Genomic DNA, 23,615 nt, shown 5'->3' with positions numbered 1-23,615 from the left:
CACCATGGCAACGCACACACATTCTCTCTGTCTGACTGTCTGTCGGTCACACACACACACACACAAATGGACACACACTAACTACCACACACACACACACACACACACACACACACACACACACACACACACACACAGACACACACACACACACACACACACACACACAAATGGACACACACTCACCATACACACACATCCAACACACACACACACACACACACAAATGGACACACACTCACCATGCATGCACATCCAACACACACACACAAATGGACACACACTAACTACTACACACACACACACACACACACCATACACACACATCCAACACACACGCACACACACAAATGGAGACACACACACAAATGGACACACACTCACCATACACACACATCCAACACACACACACACACAAATGGACACACACTAACTACCACACACACACAAACACACACACACACACACACCCAACAAACATACAACCACTTACCAAACACATACACAATTTACACACAAACAGACACACATGCACACACAACAAACACACACACAAATGGACACACACTAACCATACACAAACAGACACACACACATTTCATACAGTTGTCAGGTCAGAACTTTTTGTATATCTTCCACACACACACACACACACACACTTTTCCTACAGTTGTCTGACTGTTTTGTATGTACCTCTCTATCTTCCTGTTGTAGTTAATGGACTTGTTTCTGTTAATTTAGTTCTTTAGCTATTTAAACTGAAAATACACATTTCCCCATTTTGGTCATGTTGAACACATTGTTTTACACGTATCCTAAACTACTGAGGCTCTTCTCAACCATTTCACACCATTAAACCCGCTGTTTACATGTTCTACTCCTCAGCTCATGCTCGATCTATATTCTTCAACAATGTTCTTCTGCTGTCAGTTTACAATGTATTTCAGTAGGCATTAACTTTTTTCCTAATTCAGGAATTTTTCAAACTCTTCTTTGACAATTCAAGTAATTTCCAGCCATTTCATACAAAGTCTCACATCTTCTACTTTTAAATATATTCTCAGCCATTGCTTCGGCTATGTTAGTGCTGGTTCATCAGTTGTCCTTCCTGTCAGGTTAGCTGCAGATTTCAACTATTTAACCATTACATTTAAACATGCAGAATTTCAATGTTTTCTTCTCCCTTTAGCATTTCTACTGCTTTTTACCTTTAAAAAGGCATTCATCTCACACTACAAGTTATATGTTTCAGCTTTTTCCCTCCTAGGGATGAATAAAGTATTCATCTACTCTCTACTCTACTCTAGCATTAGTCTTTTCAACATTGCTTTAGCAGTTTCGTCAACTAATTTAGCATTGATTCAACAATTTCTTCAGCTCATTCAGCATTGCTTCAGCAACAGCGTTCAGCTGCTTTCAGCATTCACACGCATTTTCTGCAGGAAATGCTATCTTTTTCTAGTTATTATTCTTACTTCTTCTTCCCTTTTTCAGCAGTTTTTCTGCTCCTTCATACTTTGTGCTATTTCAACAATTCATATATCAAAACGTGCAGCTTTTTCAGGACAATATTGCTATTATTTTTCTCTTTCATACTATTTATACTTTTTAAAATATTTAACTTTTTGTGCAATTTTTCTCTCATAGGAAATGAATTGAAACAGTCTTCAAACTCTTCAAATCTTCTGCTTCATTCAGCCTCTAATAGCTTCAGCATACTTTCAGCTACAGACTTCATTCAACTTTTAAACTGTTCACAAACCTTTCAACTATTCAGCTATATCTCAGCTTATTGATATCTTCAACAGTTTCAGATATATGTATAGTTTTAAAATCATTAAAATTTCTGACAAAATTCAGATTTAACATGAAAGTCAATGGGACGGAATGTTCGGACGTTGGCAGTTGGTAGAGTGACAGAGGGTCTAAAAATCCTCTCACATTTTTCTCTCTATCCTGTCAGCACGGCCACAGATTACACTCTACACACATAATTTCGGGCATGCTTGTAGACAAGCTCATCCTCGATCTCTTCATGTGCTCAAAAAACCAGAGAGACAAACACAATTTAAACTGGGAGCCTCCGAGTGCAGCCAGTTCCCTCCCTTCCTCTCATTGACTCCCATTCAAAAGTAGGCGCTGATTTTCTAAACGTCCCAAAGTTTCCAACCTGCGACACAATCAACAATTTTTACTCTAGAAACACCAAAGTGACACGGACGCGTTCAGCAAGGTCTTATGGTTCGGAAAATGTAAACCTTTTGCTCGTACTAAGTACAGATTTGTCGTACATTAGATCTGTTTGAGGGTGTCACAGAGCAGTTAAAGCCTATGGTTAAAGCTGCCACCATACCTTAAAGCCACCAGCCAACAGTTACATGGTAACCTCAACATGGCAACCTCACCATGGTAACCTCACCATGGCAACGTCACCATGGCAACGTCACTATGGCAACGCACACATTCTCTCTGTCTGACTGTCTGTCGGTCATACACACACACACACACACAAATGGACACACACTAACTACCACACACACACACACACACATCCAACACACAAATGGACACACACACACACACAAATGGACACACACTCACCATACACACACATCCAACACACACACACAAATGGACACACACTAACTACTACACACACACACACCATACACACACACGCACACACACAAATGGACATGGACACACACTCACCATACACACACATCCAACACACACACACACACACACACACACACACAAATGGACACACACTAACTACCACACACACACAAACACACACACACACACACACACAACAAACATACAACCACTTACCAAACACACACACAATTTACACAATTACACACAAACACACACACATGCACACACAACAAACACACACACAAATGGACACACATTAACCATACACAAACAGACACACACGTCCAACACACACACATTTCATACAGTTGTCAGGTCAGAACTTTTTGTATATATTCCTCACTCTCTCACACACACACACACACACACACACACACACACACACACACACTTTTGTATATCTTCCTCACTCTCTCACACACACACACACACACACACACACACACACTTTTGTATATCTTCCTCACTCTCTCACACACACACCCACACACACACACACACACACACTTTTCCTACAGTTGTCTGACTGTTTTGTGTACCTCTCTATCTTCCTGTTGTAGTTAATGGACTCGTTGCTGTTAATTTTGTTCTTTAGCTATTTAAACTGAAAATACACATTTCCCCATTTTGGTCATGTTGAACACATTGTTTTACACGTATCCTAAACTACTGAGGCTCTTCTCAACCATTTCACACCATTAAACCCGCTGTTACATGTTCTACTCCTCAGCTAATGCTCGATCTATATTCTTCAACAATGTTCTTCTGCTGTCAGTTTACAATGTATTTCAGTAGGCATTAACTTTTTTCCTAATTCAGGAATTTTTCAAACTCTTCTTTGACAATTCAAGTAATTTCCAGCCATTTCATACAAAGTCTCACATCTTCTACTTTTAAATATATTCTCAGCCATTGCTTCGGCTATGTTAGTGCTGGTTCATCAGTTGTCCTTCCTGTCAGGTTAGCTACAGATTTCAACTATTTAACCATTACATTTAAACATGCAGAATTTCAATGTTTTCTTCTCCCTTTAGCATTTCTACTGCTTTTTACCTTTAAAAAGGCATTCATCTCACACTACAAGTTATATGTTTCAGCTTTTTCCCTCCTAGGGATGAATAAAGTATTCCTCTACTCTCTACTCTACTCTACTCTAGCATTAGTCTTTTCAACATTGCTTTAGCAGTTTCGTCAACTAATTTAGCATTGATTCAACAATTTCTTCAGCTCATTCAGCATTGCTTCAGCAACAGCGTTCAGCTGCTTTCAGCATTCACACGCATTTTCTGCAGGAAATGCTATCTTTTTCTAGTTATTATTATTAGTGTGAATGCTGGAAGCATTCACAGTATTGTTATTCTGTTCGGCCATTTTGTTTCTTTAAACTTATTAGTGTGAATGCTGGAAGCATTCACAGTATTGTTATTCTGTTCGGCCATTTTGTTTCTTTAAACTTATTATTATTATTATTATTATTCTGAGTCTTCTTCCCTTTTTCTGTGTTTAACTACTTCATCATACTTTGTGCTATTTCAACAATTCATATATCAAAACGTGCAGCTTTTTCAGGACATTTATGCTATTATTTTTCTCTTTCATACTATTTATACTTTTTAAAATATTTAACTTTTTCTGCAATTTTTTTCCCATAGGAATACATTGAAACAGTCGTCAAACTCTTCAAATCTTCTGCTTCATTCAGCCTCTAATAGCTTCAGCATACTTTCAGCTACAGACTTCATTCAACTTTTAAACTGTTCACAAACCTTTCAACTATTCAGCTATATCTCAGCTTATTGATATCTTCAACAGTTTCAGATATATGTATAGTTTTAAAATCATTAAAATTTCTGACAAAATTCAGATTTAACATGAAAGTCAATGGGACGGAATGTTCGGACGTTGGCAGTTGGTAGAGTGACAGAGGGTCTAAAAATCCTCTCACATTTTTCTCTCTATCCTGCCAGCACGGCCACAGATTACACTCTACACACATAATTTCGGGCATGCTTGTAGACAAGCTCATCCTTGATCTCTTCATGTGCTCAAAAAACCAGAGAGACGAACACAATTTAAACTGGGAGCCTCCGAGTGCAGCCATTTCCCTCTCTCCTCCCATTGACTCCCATTCAAAAGTAGGCGCTGATTTTCTAAACGTCCCAAAGTTTCCAACCTGCGACCCAATCAACAATTTTTACTCTAGAAACACCAAAGTGACATGGACGCGTTCAGCAAGGTCTTATGGTTCGGAAAATGTAAACCTTTTGCTCGTACTAAGTACAGATTTGTCGTACATTAGATCTGTTTGAGGGTGTCACAGAGCAGTTAAAGCCTATGGTTAAAGCTGCCACCATACCTTAAAGCCACCAGCCAACAGTTACATGGTAACCTCAACATGGCAACCTCACCATGGTAACCTCACCATGGCAACGTCACCATGGCAACGCACACACATTCTCTCTATTTGACTGTCTGTCGGTCACACACACAAATGGACACACACTGACCATACACACATATCCAACACACACACACACACACACACACACACGGACACACACACACACACACGGACACACACTGACCATACACACATATCCAACACACACACACACACACACACACACACACACACACACACACACACACACACACACACACACGGACACACACTGACCATACACACATATCCAACACACATATAATTTTTATTAGAGTAATTTGAGTGTACTTAAAATGTTAATTTTTCTTTCACCACAATCTTCAACAATTCAAATAATTTCCAACCACCTAGATATTGTTTAATCTATATTAGTAATAGTCCAACAATGTATTCATGCTGTCATGTTTAAATATATTTGAGTAGACTTCAGCTTTTCAATTTCTTTATGCTAATCTTCAACAATTTAAATAATTTCCAATCATTTCATACAAAATAAACCTCCTTCTTACAGGTTCCATTTGTTAATCTATTTTCACTTATTACTTTAGCCATGTTAGCACTTGTTTATCTGTTTTCTGTAGCAGTGCTTTTTGCAGCTGACTGCAGACTCCTCAACTGTTAGACTTAATAATGCAGGATTTTCCAACACATTCCTCTGCCTTTTCAACATTTCTACTGCTTTTAGACTAAACACACATTTATTACACTTAAACCTAAACAATTCAGGATTTTTTCCATCACGTCATGTCAATCAGCTTCCTGCTTACATGTTCCTTCTTTTTAATCTATTCTCACTTGTTGCTTCAGCTATGTTACTACTGGTTCATCAGTTTTCCTTGCTGTGGCTAGCTGCAGATTTCAACTCTTCAACTGTTAAACATCTTCAACATGCAGGATTTAAACATTTTCTTCTCCTTTTTTTTTTTTTTTTTTACATTTATACTGCTTTTTGTCCTTAAAAAGGCATTAATCTTCAAGTTATATATTTCAGCTTCAACGTTAGACTTTTTCAACAGTTCTTCAGCTAATTCAACTTTGTTTCAATGATTTCTTCAGCTTATTCAGCATTGCTTCAGCAATAGCGTTCAGCTGCTTACAGCATTCACACGCATTTTCTGCAGGAAATGCTTTCTTTTTCTAGTTATTATTATTCTGAGTCTTCTTCCCTTTTTCTGCGTTTAACTCGTTCTTCATACTTTGTGCTATTTCAACAATTCATATATCAAAACGTGCAGCTTATTCAGGACATTTAGGCTATTATTTTTCTCTTTCATACTATTTATACTTTTTAAAATATTTAACTTTTTGTGCAATTTTTTTCCCATAGGAATACATTGAAACAGTCGTCAAACTCTTCAAATCTTCTGCTTCATTCAGCCTCTAATAGCTTCAGCATACTTTCAGCTACAGACTTCATTCAACTTTTAAACTGTTCACAAACCTTTCAACTATTCAGCTATATCTCAGCTTATTGATATCTTCAACAGTTTCAGATATATGTATAGTTTTAAAATCATTAAAATTTCTGACAAAATTCAGATTTAACATGAAAGTCAATGGGACGGAATGTTCGGACGTTGGCAGTTGGTAGAGTGACAGAGGGTCTAAAAATCCTCTCACATTTTTCTCTCTATCCTGCCAGCACGGCCACAGATTACACTCTACACACATAATTTCGGGCATGCTTGTAGACAAGCTCATCCTTGATCTCTTCATGTGCTCAAAAAACCAGAGAGACGAACACAATTTAAACTGGGAGCCTCTGAGTGCAGCCATTTCCCTCTCTCCTCTCATTGACTCCCATTCAAAAGTAGGCGCTGATTTTCTAAACGTCCCAAAGTTTCCAACCTGCGGCCCAATCAACAATTTTTACTCTAGAAACACCAAAGTGACATGGACGCGCTCAGCAAGGTCTTATGGTTCGGAAAATGTAAACCTTTTGCTCGTACTAAGTACAGATTTGTCGTACATTAGATCTGTTTGAGGGTGTCACAGAGCAGTTAAAGCCTATGGTTAAAGCTGCCACCATGTCTTAAAGCCACCAGCCAACAGTTACATGGTAACCTCAACATGGCAACCTCAACATGGCAACCTCACCATGGCAACGTCACCATGGCAACGCACACACATTCTCTCTATTTGACTGTCTGTCGGTCACACACACAAATGGACACACACTGACCATACACACATATCCAACACACACACACACACACACACACACACACACACACACACACACGGACACACACACACACACACACACACACTGACCATACACACATATCCAACACACACACACACACACACACACACATACACACACACACACACACACACACACTGACCATACACACATATCCAACACACATATAATTTTTATTAGAGTAATTTGAGTGTACTTAAAATGTTAATTTTTCTTTCACCACAATCTTCAACAATTCAAATAATTTCCAACCACCTAGATATTGTTTAATCTATATTAGTAATAGTCCAACAATGTATTCATGCTGTCATGTTTAAATATATTTGAGTAGACTTCAGCTTTTCAATTTCTTTATGCTAATCTTCAACAATTTAAATAATTTCCAATCATTTCATACAAAATAAACCTCCTTCTTACAGGTTCCATTTGTTAATCTATTTTCACTTATTACTTTAGCCATGTTAGCACTTGTTTATCTGTTTTCTGTAGCAGTGCTTTTTGCAGCTGACTGCAGACTCCTCAACTGTTAGACTTAATAATGCAGGATTTTCCAACACATTCCTCTGCCTTTTCAACATTTCTACTGCTTTTAGACTAAACACACATTTATTACACTTAAACCTAAACAATTCAGGATTTTTTCCATCACGTCATGTCAATCAGCTTCCTGCTTACATGTTCCTTCTTTTTAATCTATTCTCACTTGTTGCTTCAGCTATGTTACTGCTGGTTCATCAGTTTTCCTTGCTGTGGCTAGCTGCAGATTTCAACTCTTCAACTGTTAAACATCTTCAACATGCAGGATTTTAACATTTTCTTCTCCTTTTTTTTTTTTTTTTTTTACATTTCTACTGCTTTTTGTCCTTAAAAAGGCATTAATCTTCAAGTTATATGTTTCAGCTTCAACGTTAGACTTTTTCAACAGTTCTTCAGCTAATTCAACTTTGTTTCAATGATTTCTTCAGCTTATTCAGCATTGCTTCAGCAATAGCGTTCAGCTGCTTACAGCATTCACACGCATTTTCTGCAGGAAATGCTTTCTTTTTCTAGTTAGTGTGAATGCTGGAAGCATTCACACTATTGTTATTCAAATCTTTATACTTATTATTATTCTTACTTCTTCTTCCCTTTTTCTGCGTTTAACTCCTTCTTCATACTTTGTGCTATTTCAACAATTCATATATCAAAACGTGCAGCTTTTTCAGGACATTTATGCTATGTCTTTTCTCTTTCATACTATTTATACTTTTTAAAATATTTAACTTTTTGTGCAATTTTTCTCTCATAGGAAATGAATTGAAACAGTCTTCAAACTCTTCAAATCTTCTGCTTCATTCAGCCTCTAATAGCTTCAGCATACTTTCAGCTACAGACTTCATTCAACTTTTAAACTGTTCACAAACCTTTCAACTATTCAGCTATATCTCAGCTTATTGATATCTTCAACAGTTTCAGATATATGTATAGTTTTAAAATCATTAAAATTTCTGACAAAATTCAGATTTAACATGAAAGTCAATGGGACGGAATGTTCGGACGTTGGCAGTTGGTAGAGTGACAGAGGGTCTAAAAATCCTCTCACATTTTTCTCTCTATCCTGCCAGCACGGCCACAGATTACACTCTACACACATAATTTCGGGCATGCTTGTAGACAAGCTCATCCTCGATCTCTTCATGTGCTCAAAAAACCAGAGAGACAAACACAATTTAAACTGGGAGCCTCTGAGTGCAGCCATTTCCCTCTCTCCTCTCATTGACTCCCATTCAAAAGTAGGCGCTGATTTTCTAAACGTCCCAAAGTTTCCAACCTGCGACACAATCAACAATTTTTACTCTAGAAACACCAAAGTGACACGGACGCGTTCAGCAAGGTCTTATGGTTCGGAAAATGTAAACCTTTTGCTCGTACTAAGTACAGATTTGTCGTACATTAGATCTGTTTGAGGGTGTCACAGAGCAGTTAAAGCCTATGGTTAAAGCTGCCACCATGCTATGGCATGGTCGGTCTGTCTGTCTGTCTCTCTCTCTCTCTCTCTCTCTCTCTCTCTATCTATCTATCTATCTATCTATCTATCTATCTATCTATCTATCTATCTATCTATCTATCTATCTATCTATCTATCTATCTATCTATCTATCTATCTATCTATCTATCTATCTGTGGGTGTGTGTCACCCTCTCTATCTGTCTCTCTCTCTTTGTCTGTCTGTGTGTCTCTCTCTCCATCTATCTATCTATCTATCTATCTATCTATCTGTCTGTCTGTCTGTCTGTCTGTCTGTCTGTCTGTCTGTCTATCTATCTGTCTATCTATCTATCTGTCTATCTGTCTCTCTATCTGTGGGTGTGTGCCCTCTCTATCTGTCTCTCTCTCTTTGTCTGTCTGTCTATCTATCTCTCTCTCTATCTCTCTCTCTCTCTCTCTCTCTCTCTATCTATCTATCTATCTATCTATCTATCTATCTATCTATCTATCTATCTATCTATCTATCTATCTATCTATCTATCTATCTATCTATCTATCTCTCTCTCTATCTCTCTCTCTCTCTCTCTATCTATCTATCTATCTATCTATCTATCTCTCTCTATCTATCTATCTATCTATCTATCTGTCTATCTATCTATCTATTTATCTATCTGTCTGTCTATCTATCTATCTATCTATCTGTCTGTCTGTCTGTCTGTCTATCTATCTATCTATCTGTCTATCTATCTATTTATCTATCTGTCTGTCTATCTATCTATCTATCTATCTATCTGTCTATCTATCTATCTATCTATCTATCTATCTATCTATCTATCTATCTATCTATCTATCTATCTATCTATCTATCTATCTATCTATCTATCTATCTATCTGTCTGTCTATCTGTCTCTCTATCTGTCTCTCTCTCTTTGTCTGTCTGTCTATCTATCTATCTATCTGTCTGTCTGTCTGTCTGTCTGTCTGTCTGTCTGTCTGTCTGTCTGTCTGTCTGTCTGTCTGTCTATCTATCTATCTATCTATCACGCACACACCCAACAAACATACAACCACTTACCAAACACATACACAATTTACACAATTACACACAAACAGACACACATGCACACACAACAAACACACACTAACCATACACAAACAGACACACACGTCCAACACACACACATTTCATACAGTTGTCAGGTCAGAACTTTTTGTATATCTTCCTCACTCACACACACACACACACACTTTTGTATATCTTCCTCACTCTCTCTCTCACACACACACACACACACACACACACACACACACACACACACACACACACACACACACACACACACACACACACACACACACACACACACACACACACACTTTTCCTACAGTTGTCTGACTGTTTTGTATGTACCTCTCTATCTTCCTGTTGTAGTTAATGGACTCTTTGCTGTTAATTTTGTTCTTTAGCTATTTAAACTGAAAATACACATTTCCCCATTTTGGTCATGTTGAACACATTGTTTTACACGTATCCTAAACTACTGAGGCTCTTCTCAACCATTTCACACCATTAAACCCGCTGTTTACATGTTCTACTCCTCAGCTAATGCTCCATCTATATTCTTCAACAATGTTCTTCTGCTGTCAGTTTACAATGTATTTCAGTAGGCATTAACTTTTTTCCTAATTCAGGAATTTTTCAAACTCTTCTTTGACAATTCAAGTAATTTCCAGCCATTTCATACAAAGTCTCACATCTTCTACTTTTAAATATATTCTCAGCCATTGCTTCAGCTATGTTAGTGCTGGTTCATCAGTTGTCCTTCCTGTCAGGTTAGCTGCAGATTTCAACTATTTAACCATTGCATTTAAACATGCAGAATTTCAATGTTTTCTTCTCCCTTTAGCATTTCTACTGCTTTTTACCTTTAAAAAGGCATTCATCTCACACTACAAGTTATATGTTTCAGCTTTTTCCCTCCTAGGGATGAATAAAGTATTCCTCTACTCTCTACTCTACTCTACTCTAGCATTAGTCTTTTCAACATTGCTTTAGCAGTTTCGTCAACTAATTTAGCATTGATTCAACAATTTCTTCAGCTAATTCAGCATTGCTTCAGCAACAGCGTTCAGCTGCTTTCAGCATTCACACGCATTTTCTGCAGGAAATGCTATCTTTTTCTAGTTATTATTATTATTCTGAGTCTTCTTCCCTTTTTCTGTGTTTAACTACTTCTTCATACTTTGTGCTATTTCAACAATTCATATATCAAAACGTGCAGCTTTTTCAGGACATTTATGCTATTATTTTTCTCTTTCATACTATTTATACTTTTTAAAATATTTAACTTTTTGTGCAATTTTTCTCTCATAGGAAATACATTGAAACAGTCTTCAAACTCTTCAAATCTTCTGCTTCATTCAGCCTCTAATAGCTTCAGCATACTTTCAGCTACAGACTTCATTCAACTTTTAAACTGTTCACAAACCTTTCAACTATTCAGCTATATCTCAGCTTATTGATATCTTCAACAGTTTCAGATATATGTATAGTTTTAAAATCATTAAAATTTCTGACAAAATTCAGATTTAACATGAAAGTCAATGGGACGGAATGTTCGGACGTTGGCAGTTGGCAGAGTGACAGAGGGTCTAAAAATCCTCTCACATTTTTCTCTCTATCCTGTCAGCACGGCCACAGATTACACTCTACACACATAATTTCGGGCATGCTTGTAGACAAGCTCATCCTTGATCTCTTCATGTGCTCAAAAAACCAGAGAGACGAACACAATTTAAACTGGGAGCCTCTGAGTGCAGCCATTTCCCTCTCTCCTCTCATTGACTCCCATTCAAAAGTAGGCGCTGATTTTCTAAATGTCCCAAAGTTTCCAACCTGCGACACAATCAACAATTTTTACTCTAGAAACACCAAAGTGACATGGACGCGTTCAGCAAGGTCTTATGGTTCGGAAAATGTAAACCTTTTGCTCGTACTAAGTACAGATTTGTCGTACATTAGATCTGTTTGAGGGTGTCACAGAGCAGTTAAAGCCTATGGTTAAAGCTGCCACCATGCCTTAAAGCCACCAGCCAACAGTTACATGGTAACCTCAACATGGCAACCTCACCATGGTAACCTCACCATGGCAACGTCACCATGGCAACGCACACACATTCTCTCTATTTGACTGTCTGTCAGTCACACACACAAATGGACACACACTCACCATACACACACATCCAACACACACACACACAAATGGACACACACTCACCATACACACACATCCAACACACACACACACACACACACACACACACACACAAATGGACACACACTAACTACTACACACACACACACAAATGGACAAACACACACAAATCCAACACACACACACACAAATGGACACACACTAACTACCACACACACACAAACACACACACAACAAACATACAACCACTTACCAAACACATACACAATTTACACAATTACACACACACAGACACACACGCACACACGTCCAACACACACACATTTCATACAGTTGTCAGGTCAGAACTTTTTGTATATCTTTCTCACTCTCTCTCACACACACACACACACACACACACACACACACACCTGTTGTAGTTAATGGACTCGTTGCTGTTAATTTTTTTCTTTAGCTATTTAAACTGAAAATACACATTTCCCCATTTTGGTCATGTTGAACACATTGTTTTACATGTATCCTAAACTACTGAGGCTCTTCTCAACCATTTCACACCATTAAACCCGCTGTTTACATGTTCTACTCCTCAGCTAATGCTCAATCTATATTCTTCAACAATGTTCTTCTGCTGTCAGTTTACAATGTATTTCAGTAGGCATTAACTTTTTTCCTAATTCAGGAATTTTTCAAACTCTTCTTTGACAATTCAAGTAATTTCCAGCCATTTCATACAAAGTCTCACATCTTCTACTTTTAAATATATTCTCAGCCATTGCTTCGGCTATGTTAGTGCTGGTTCATCAGTTGTCCTTCCTGTCAGGTTAGCTGCAGATTTCAACTATTTAACCATTACATTTAAACATGCAGAATTTCAATGTTTTCTTCTCCCTTTAGCATTTCTACTGCTTTTTACCTTTAAAAAGGCATTCATCTCACACTACAAGTTATATGTTTCAGCTTTTTCCCTCCTAGGGATGAATAAAGTATTCCTCTACTCTCTACTCTACTCTACTCTAGCATTAGTCTTTTCAACATTGCTTTAGCAGTTTCGTCAACTAATTTAGCATTGATTCAACAATTTCTTCAGCTCATTCAGCATTGCTTCAGCAACAGCGTTCAGCTGCTTTCAGCATTCACACGCATTTTCTGCAGGAAATGCTATCTTTTTCTAGTTATTATTCTTACTTCTTTCACCCTTTTTCAGCAGTTTTCTGCTCCTTCATACTTTGTGCTATTTCAACAATTCATATATCAAAACGTGCAGCTTTTTCAGGACAATATTGCTATTATTTTTCTCTTTCATACTATTTATACTTTTTAAAATATTTAACTTTTTCTGCAATTTTTCTCTCATAGGAAATGAATTGAAACAGTCTTCAAACTCTTCAAATCTTCTGCTTCATTCAGCCTCTAATAGCTTCAGCATACTTTCAGCTACAGACTTCATTCAACTTTTAAACTGTTCACAAACCTTTCAACTATTCAGCTATATCTCAGCTTATTGATATCTTCAACAGTTTCAGATATATGTATAGTTTTAAAATCATTAAAATTTCTGACAAAATTCAGATTTAACATGAAAGTCAATGGGACGGAATGTTCGGACGTTGGCAGTTGGTAGAGTGACAGAGGGTCTAAAAATCCTCTCACATTTTTCTCTCTATCCTGTCAGCACGGCCACAGATTACACTCTACACACATAATTTCGGGCATGCTTGTAGACAAGCTCATCCTTGATCTCTTCATGTGCTCAAAAAACCAGAGAGACGAACACAATTTAAACTGGGAGCCTCCGAGTGCAGCCATTTCCCTCTCTCCTCTCATTGACTCCCATTCAAAAGTAGGCGCTGATTTTCTAAACGTCCCAAAGTTTCCAACCTGCGACACAATCAACAATTTTTACTCTAGAAACACCAGAGTGACACGGACGCGTTCAGCAAGGTCTTATGGTTCGGAAAATGTAAACCTTTTGCTCGTACTAAGTACAGATTTGTCGTACATTAGATCTGTTTGAGGGTGTCACAGAGCAGTTAAAGCCTATGGTTAAAGCTGCCACCATACCTTAAAGCCACCAGCCAACAGTTACATGGTAACCTCAACATGGCAACCTCACCATGGTAACCTCACCATGGCAACGTCACCATGGTAACCTCACCATGGCAACGTCACCATGGCAACGCACACATTCTCTCTGTCTGACTGTCTGTCGGTCATACACACACACACACAAATGGACACACACTAACTACCACACACACACACACACACACACACACACACACATCCAACACACACATACACACACACAAATGGACACACACACACACACACACACACACACACAAATGGACACACACTCACCATACACACACATCCAACACACACACACACACACACACACACACAAATGGACACACACTCACCATGCATACACATCCAACACACACACACAAATGGACACACACTAACTACTACGCACACACACACACACACACACACACACACCATACACACACACACACACACACACGCACACACACAAATGGACACACACTCACCATACACACACATCCAACACACACACACACACACACACACACACACACACAAATGGACACACACTAACTACCACACACACACACACAAACACACACACACACACCCAACAAACATACAACCACTTACCAAACACATACACAATTTACACAATTACACACAAACAGACACACATGCACACACAACAAACACACACACAAATGGACACACACTAACCATACACAAACAGACACACACGTCCAACACACACACATTTCATACAGTTGCCAGGTCAGAACTTTTTGTATATCTTCCTCACTCACACACACACACACACACACACACACACACACACACACACACACACACACACACACACACACACTTTTCCTACAGTTGTCTGACTGTTTTGTATGTACCTCTCTATCTTCCTGTTGTAGTTAATGGACTCGTTGCTGTTAATTTTGTTCTTTAGCTATTTAAACTGAAAATACACATTTCCCCATTTTGGTCATGTTGAACACATTGTTTTACACGTATCCTAAACTACTGAGGCTCTTCTCAACCATTTCACACCATTAAACCCGCTGTTTACATGTTCTACTCCTCAGCTAATGCTTGATCTATATTCTTCAACAATGTTCTTCTGCTGTCAGTTTACAATGTATTTCAGTAGGCATTAACTTTTTTCCTAATTCAGGAATTTTTCAAACTCTTCTTTGACAATTCAAGTAATTTCCAGCCATTTCATACAAAGTCTCACATCTTCTACTTTTAAATATATTCTCAGCCATTGCTTCAGCTATGTTAGTGCTGGTTCATCAGTTGTCCTTCCTGTCAGGTTAGCTGCAGATTTCAACTATTTAACCATTACATTTAAACATGCAGAATTTCAATGTTTTCTTCTCCCTTTAGCATTTCTACTGCTTTTTACCTTTAAAAAGGCATTCATCTCACACTACAAGTTATATGTTTCAGCTTTTTCCCTCCTAGGGATGAATAAAGTATTCCTCTACTCTCTACTCTACTCTACTCTACTCTAGCATTAGTCTTTTCAACATTGCTTTAGCAGTTTCGTCAACTAATTTAGCATTGATTCAACAATTTCTTCAGCTCATTCAGCATTGCTTCAGCAACAGCGTTCAGCTGCTTTCAGCATTCACACGCATTTTCTGCAGGAAATGCTATCTTTTTCTAGTTAGTGTGACTGCTGAAGCAGTCACACTATTGTTCTTCTGTTTGGCCATTTTCTTCCGCCTTTTTACGGTCTTCTTCTAGTCCTTCATACTTTGTGCTATTTCAACAATTCATATATCAAAACGTGCAGCTTTTTTTGAACTTTATCGGCATTACTTTTCTCTTTTTAACTATTTATACTTTTTCAAATATTTAACTTTTTCACAAAAAATCTCACATTCATCAAAGTCTCAACCTCTCTTCTTCACAACTCCACTGTAGTGTAGGGGTTAGGGTAACTGCCTGCCAACCCTAAGGTCACTGGTTCGAATCCAAGGGAAGAATTCTTGTTATGTTATGTTGAATTCTGCTCTCCTCCCCCGCCTTCAATTGGTTACAGGTGTTTGTTATCTCCTTGATTACTCATACCAGTTTGCAGCACATCATCACATTACAATGAATGACAACAGTTTTGAAAGCAGTGTGCTCTCTGTAGCCGAGTGGCAGAGTAAAGGTTTAGTGATCATATGGTCATGGGTTCGATTCCTGCCTCAGTCTTTTCACTTCATTGCTTGACTTTTGATTCCAATTATTCAGCTGTCATTGGACAGTCTTTGATTCCTCATAGTATAAAGCTCATTGTAACTCAGGTTATCTGTGGCCATATGGTTAGTGTGTTAGGTGTTGTGCTATTTCAACAATTCATATATCAAAACGTGCAGCTTTTTTTGAACTTTATCGGCATTACTTTTCTCTTTTTAACTATTTATACTTTTTCAAATATTTAACTTTTTCTGCAAATTAAACTCTAGACAAATTATTTTCTCCAGTTTTGTAGCCACACTTGTCTTCTGGCTAAAATTCTGGTCAAAAATGCAAAGAGACTTAGATAATAATTTTAAATATTTTTTAAATGCAGCCAGGGAGCTCTCTGCTCTCATTCAGCCCAATGCTGAGAATTCTCCACAACTCTGTCTGAAACATGCTTATGTCTGTGCTCTCTGTGGCGAAGTGGCAGAGTAAAGGTTTATTGATCATGAGGTCATGGGTTCGATTCCTTACTTTTTTTTTTAAGCAGAAGCCAGTGATCCTCTTATCAAAGGTTTTCTTTACCCCTCACATACTGTCTCTGTCTGTAGCCTAGTGGTTAGCTTGCTGGTCTGGAGACCTGAAGGTTGCTGGTTCAAATCTTGCCTCAACAACAATTATAGTGAATTATTTTCCCAGTTGTCCTCTGTTGACTTCTGATAACTTGCTTCATGTTGAAACTGCTGCTCTCAGCCTGAAATTCACAGAAATTTTCATTCTAAGTCATTCAAGCTTGACTCTCAAGCTTTCTTGATGTCAGAGTGAGACAGTGTGCAGATCATTAACAGACAACAGTCTCTGCAACTGTGTGTGCACTGTGGCCTAGAGGCAGAGTGGAAGTCTAATGACCATGAGGTTGTGGGTTCGATTCTGACCTTGGTCAAACATTTGTATGGTGATCACTGCTTGCACTATTTGCTAATTCTGCAACAGCGTTCAGTTGCTATCAGCAGTCACACCATTTCCATTCTTGGAAATGCTTTTTCTAGTTATTTTTCCACTTCCGGACGATTTTCGATTCGCTACTAGTCCTGCAACTCGAAGAGTTGCAGGACAAATTATATATCAAAACGTGCGGTTTGATCGGGATCGGGGTGCTATTACTTTTCTCAACTGTTTACGAATTTTTCGCGACGTAGTCGCGAAAAACTGCGCAAAAATTTTGCATGTAAGTCAATGGGACGGGCGAAAAAAAAAGACCGAAAAAGACCAATCATTGGAGTTTAACAAAAGTCTACTGCTCAGGCATACTTTCACCTAGAGACTCCATTTAAACTTTAAACAGTAGACACAAGTCTTGTGTATTGTCGTATTACTCCACGTTTTGATAGGTCATATAGTTTTTGATCAATCCCTGATCAATGACCATGATCATTTTTGGAGAAATTATGAGTTTATAATGGGTGTGTATTGCATGGAATGTTCGTGTCAGAGTGCGTGACATCATCGGTTAGAGTGGGAGAGAGTGAAGAAACATTCTGTATTTTTTCTGGATAAATTGCCACCACGGCCACAATTTACACTCTACAGACCTAATTTTTTCAGAATTTGTAAGACAAACTTGTTATCTCTCATGTCATGTGCTCAAAATATCAGAGAGACTTACAGAACTTACAGAATCAGCCTCTGAGTGCGGCCACGTCTGTCTCTGCTCCTCATTGAGTCCAATACAAATATTTTCTGAGAGGAGCAGAACGGCCTGATGTTTTAAAACTGCCAGCGTCGCCAAAATATTTACTGTAGAAACACCAAATCGTACCGAAATTTTCATTAAGTCCTTAGAGCAACGTTGATCTGTGTTTTGTTCTGATAGGAGTTACCGTTTTGTCATGCTAAGCCTAATTGTGAGGCCGGTTTAGAGGCAGAAAATGGCTGTTTTTCTCCACGTTTCTGTCTGTCTCAGCCTGCGGGGGCCCCTATCGCCGTGGTAACCTCTTTGATCCTCAGGCCAGAGCTCGTTAACTTCATAAACAATCCACCTGGCGCTCGTTTAAATGTTTATAAACACAGACACAGCTAAATCAGACTGACACAGGATGCAGCTACTAACTAACTATGTGTCAAGTCAGTCACACACACACACACACAGACTCTAGAGCCAGCTTCATGTGATTACAGTCACACACACACACACACACACACACACACACACACACAGACTCTAGAGCCAGCTTCATGTGATTACAGTCACACACACACACACACACCTTCATGTGATTAAAACACAGTTAACGTGCAACAGAATTTAAACTTAAACCATGATTTAATCTGGTTTTAAAGTTAAACCTTGTTGGTGTCACACACACACACACACACACACACACACACACACACACACACACACACACACACACACACACACACACACACACACACACACACACACACACACACACAGGTAACCTAATGTGGTTACAGCTCCTCCATATCAGTGCTTATAGAAAGATGATCATGTGTCTGTCTGATCAGCTCTGTCTTGACCTTAAGATCGTGGGTTTGATTCCCATGTTGACAGAGATGGCACAACCCGCAGTAGCTCCCGTGGCCCATTCAAAATTTCCCGAGAGGAAATTTTCTAGTTTTATACTAAAACTGTAGATACTAAAACTGCACATTGTATTGACAGGCTCTCAGCTTGTGGACTCTCTGAGAAGCACTGTGAACTTCTGTCCTCGGCTCTGATGGCCAACCCCTCCCATTTGCAAGAGATGGACCTGAGTGAAAATGACTATATTCTGGACTCAGGAGTGAAGACGCTGTCCGTTGGACTGGGCAGTCCAAACTGCAAACTGCAGATACTGAGGTTAGACAACTTGAAGACACTTCGTAAATCGCTGGTTTGCTACTGTTCTTCCTCTCCTCCCTCTCCTTCTTCTGCTTAGTCTTTATGCCTCCCACCTTTTGGTCTAAAAGGGAAAGTCAAGTTTCTTTTGATTTTCATTTAAGACTAAGTTTTGACATATTTATAATGAATCTGTCTCAGTGTGACTGATGAGTATAAGTAACAGGTGAAGGCTGTCTTTTCTTTATGCTTGATGCATTGCGCAGAGGTCTGTGGTGAGGAGGGGCTTCGCTGATGAAGCTACGCGTAAGTTTGATCCAGAAGACTTTCTCATTCAATCACAATTCTTTCGCTCCACTTCACCAGTCTAATGTCACCATGATCTCGTCTAACCAATATAACTGTCATTATCAAACTTTAAAATCTGTTCTCATCTCTTGTGTTGTCAGCTGTCATTTCAACTTTCAATTTTTGTTGTGTTGTATTTTATGATCTTGAACTTGTTCTGGCAGTGAGCTCACATCTTTTCATTTTCACATTTCACATTATTGCAATGTCGTCATCACCTTATTATATTATTATATATAATATACTTCATGATGAACATGACTTTAATGGTATTTTGTATTATTATACATCTAAATATATAGTATATATATCTATATATATAGATGTATAATAAGGGTAATTATTCTCTATTCAGTATGCATTTCTCTGTATAACTTCCTCATTACTTCTTTTATATAACAAATAAGTTTGTTCTTCCTTACTTTTCCTTCCTACATTTGGGGGTTTCCGATACTTTGTACAAACCCATTTTTAAATACGACATCACAGTGGGGCGCAAATCTCCCACTTTTCTTGTCTTGTTTTGGACATGGCAATAAAAGTTCATTCGATGACATGAAATCAAATCTCTTTTGATAGAACTAATAAACAGGATAGATCGTCAGCTTTGATGCCAAGCTCAAAGATATGAGAGGAAGCTGAACTGAAGTCCTGTTGGCAGGCTGGTGGCAGTGGGGGTGTGCAGCCCACACTGAGCCGTTGGTCACTGATCATTGAGAGTCATTGGAGTCATTTCTAACTGTATTTTTTTAGATTGAAGAACTGCAGCTTGTCTGAAGGCTGTTGTGATCCTCTGGCGTCAGCGCTGAAGTCCACCTCGTCCCCTCTGAGAGAGCTGGACCTGAGCAACAACAACTATCTGAAGGATTCAGGCGTGAAGGTTCTGTCAACTGGACTGGAGAGCCCACACTGCAAACTGGAGACTCTTAGGTCAGGAGGAAGTAGCCTATGTTATTAACTTTGTGCAGGGACTGTGTTTGAATTACCGTACTAATCAAATAATGAAAAAAAATCAGTTGTTTAAATCTGTAACCCTTTTCCAGAAATGTTTTTCTTCAATAGCTTCATTGTTAATGTTTTATCCAGGTTAAGTTGCTGCAGACTGTCGGAGAGTTGCTGTGCACATCTGGCCACAGCTTTGAAGACCAACCCCTCCCACATGAGGGTGCTAGACCTGAGTAAAAACAAAGTGAAGGATTTAGGTGTGAAACTTCTGTCTGCCGCGCTGGGGAGCCCCCAATGTCGACTTAAGACTCTGAGGTGAGTTTGCTCCTCTTGACCATACATCAGGGAAACAATTGTTCTTGTATGATAATGGTGATTGAAAAGCGAAATTGCTAAATGAATAATGGGTGGGTAAAATCTTTATGTTTCACAGATGTTATCTTATAAAAAAGACTCCTCTGGGTTATGTGGGGCATTTCAAACAGAAGTACATGAGAGTAGTAGTTACTGACCTCGAGCTCAGGTCAAACTGTTAGATCCCACTCCATCCAGCAATCCTAGCAATAATCCTCATCATCAATTTTCCCATTTTCTCCTACATGGGTTGACAGAAAGCACTGCAACATTTCTTTTTGCTGTTCCTGCTAAATTACGGGTTTTGCTTAACTAATCATGCATCATCACATAATTGTAACACAGGGTGAGAGACATTTATACAGGCTGTATAAGAGGGGCTTTGTGTGCTTCTCATAGTTGGGGTTAGTGTAATTTTAACTTCATTATTCTACAAGAACAGCTGTACGGAGGATGTTGTTGGATGATCTTAGCTCATTGAACTAACACTATTACTTCAGCTTGTCAGATTTATTAAGGTTAATCCTTCGTTTACAGGCTCGACAGATGTGGGCTGACGGAGGACTGCTGTGCGTCTTTGGCCTCAGCTCTCACATGCAGCCCCTCCAGCCTGAGAGAGCTGGAACTGAGTAGCAACGACCTGCAGGACTCGGGAGTGAAGCTGCTGTGTGTGGGACTGGAGAGTCCAAATTGTAGACTGGAGGCTCTGAGGTCAGCTAGCATGTTATCAGTTTTACAATTTAGCATGGATATCAAGTTCACGTTGCACTTTATTTCTGAGATAAGGTCAATAGGACTGTGATTCATGCTTACTTTTATAATGATGAACCTAGTGCCGTTTCTTTCTTGTTGAATGAGGTTGTTTTTGAAATCCTGTTACATTCTGAGGTTTGATTTTTGTTTTCCAGCAACATTTCAACAGTATTTCATATATTCCCTATGTGCTTGGCTCTTTCATTTAGACTGAGATCCTGCTGGTTGTCAGAGAGCTGCTGCGCTCCTCTGGCTTCTGCTTTAATGTCAAACCCCTCCAGTCTGAGAGAGCTTGACCTCAGTGAAAACGATCTACAGGATTCAGGAGTGAGGATGCTGTCTGATGGACTGGAGAGTCCACACTGTAGACTAGAGAGTCTGAGGTAAGTAATGTTGTTTTCCTTAATGTATGTAGCTCTCCTCTAGCACAACATTTCTGTGGAATAACTCTTTTGTTGGATTTTGCAGTAAGAAATGTTATCTACTAGGCAATGTTATTTAATGGAGAGATGTCTATGTCACAAAATCAAATATGATCTGTGCAGGTTGATGTGCTGTCAGGTCACAGATAAAGGATGTGCTTTCCTGGCATCAGCTCTGAACTCCAACCCAACCTGTGTGAGAGAGCTGGACCTGAGGAAAAACAGCCTGCAGGACTCAGGAGTGAAGCTGCTGTCTGAGGTCCTGGAGAGTCCACACTGTGGCCTGGAGACTCTCAGGTCAGAAACATGTTTGAAATGAGAGTTTTGTATAAGAACAAAAAAAAACAAAAAAAACAAAATCCTCTGCATGTCATTCTAAACCGGCTTCAACTTTGTACATTGCTGCTTTCACTAACAAACATCTGAGAAACTGATGATGTGTTTGATTTAATCTATAGATTATATGTTTTTTCATCCCTACAGAACAGAGGAAGCGGTGTGAACCTGGAGTGCATTTACAATACCACACTACTGCAAGTCCAGAGTTATGTCTCAACACAAGTCACATCTGTTCAGAAGAAAGCTTCTTCAGATACCAGAAGACTAACTTCAGCCTCATGTTTATAAATCAGTCAGCTTTACCTCTCTTTAAGAAAGTCTTTGTTTCAGTAAGAAATGCCCTCTTTGTTCCTGCAGGAAGCATGTGCTGTGGCAGAGGGGTGTAACAGCAGAATGTGTGATCTAAATGTCTGTATATATTGATTTTATAGAGCAGTTTTTTTTTCAGTTATCATGTTACATGTATAGACTTAATTACACACATGTTGCTAGGTGTGCTCAGTTAGTTAAAAGGAGGGTTAGGGCAGTTAACTATTTGGAAATGTGTTCACTCTCTGGCAGAGTGTCAAGTTGCTGGATAATCATAATATAATCACCATAATAAACAATATTAATAATCGAGTGCACTTTCGAGTCTGTTATATATGGAGCTTATTAGCAGTTTGTGCATGAGTCTCTGAATTATGGCTGAAAAAATGTTCTGCACTCACTCTTTTCACTGCAAGTCCAAGTGAACATTTGTGTCAAATTTTAAAAGAAGCTGTTCCTGGGATTTTGTGTCCACATCAATGGTATCAATGGACGGTCAAAGTTAGAGCCTGAAAGCATGACGCTTACAGTCATGGCTGTTTTTGGTGCAGTGATTTACAATACTGTTGCA

The 23,615-nt window shown here is 38.8% G+C and overlaps 1 protein-coding gene across 1 annotated transcript in view; it reads left to right on the top strand.

The window, feature by feature from the left end:
- LOC146984780 (NACHT, LRR and PYD domains-containing protein 12-like) overlaps nucleotides 1-23,375 on the top strand; it is a 95,164-nt gene extending 71,789 nt beyond the window's left edge. The window contains exons 6-12 of the mRNA XM_085782217.1: nucleotides 19,419-19,595; nucleotides 20,676-20,852; nucleotides 21,009-21,182; nucleotides 21,759-21,932; nucleotides 22,184-22,357; nucleotides 22,520-22,693; nucleotides 22,880-23,375. Coding sequence (XP_085638343.1) covers nucleotides 19,419-19,595; nucleotides 20,676-20,852; nucleotides 21,009-21,182; nucleotides 21,759-21,932; nucleotides 22,184-22,357; nucleotides 22,520-22,693; nucleotides 22,880-22,898 — 1,069 coding nt within the window. The 3' untranslated portion in view covers nucleotides 22,899-23,375. The remainder of the gene's footprint in view (nucleotides 1-19,418; nucleotides 19,596-20,675; nucleotides 20,853-21,008; nucleotides 21,183-21,758; nucleotides 21,933-22,183; nucleotides 22,358-22,519; nucleotides 22,694-22,879) is intronic.
- The last annotated feature ends 240 nt before the right edge of the window (nucleotides 23,376-23,615 follow it).

Source organism: Trachurus japonicus, chromosome 7 (genome assembly GCF_045865225.1).
Source record: "Trachurus japonicus isolate A0001 chromosome 7, Traja_1.0".
NCBI lineage: Eukaryota > Metazoa > Chordata > Actinopteri > Carangiformes > Carangidae > Trachurus > Trachurus japonicus.
This window is presented reverse-complemented; position numbering and strand designations above follow the sequence as displayed.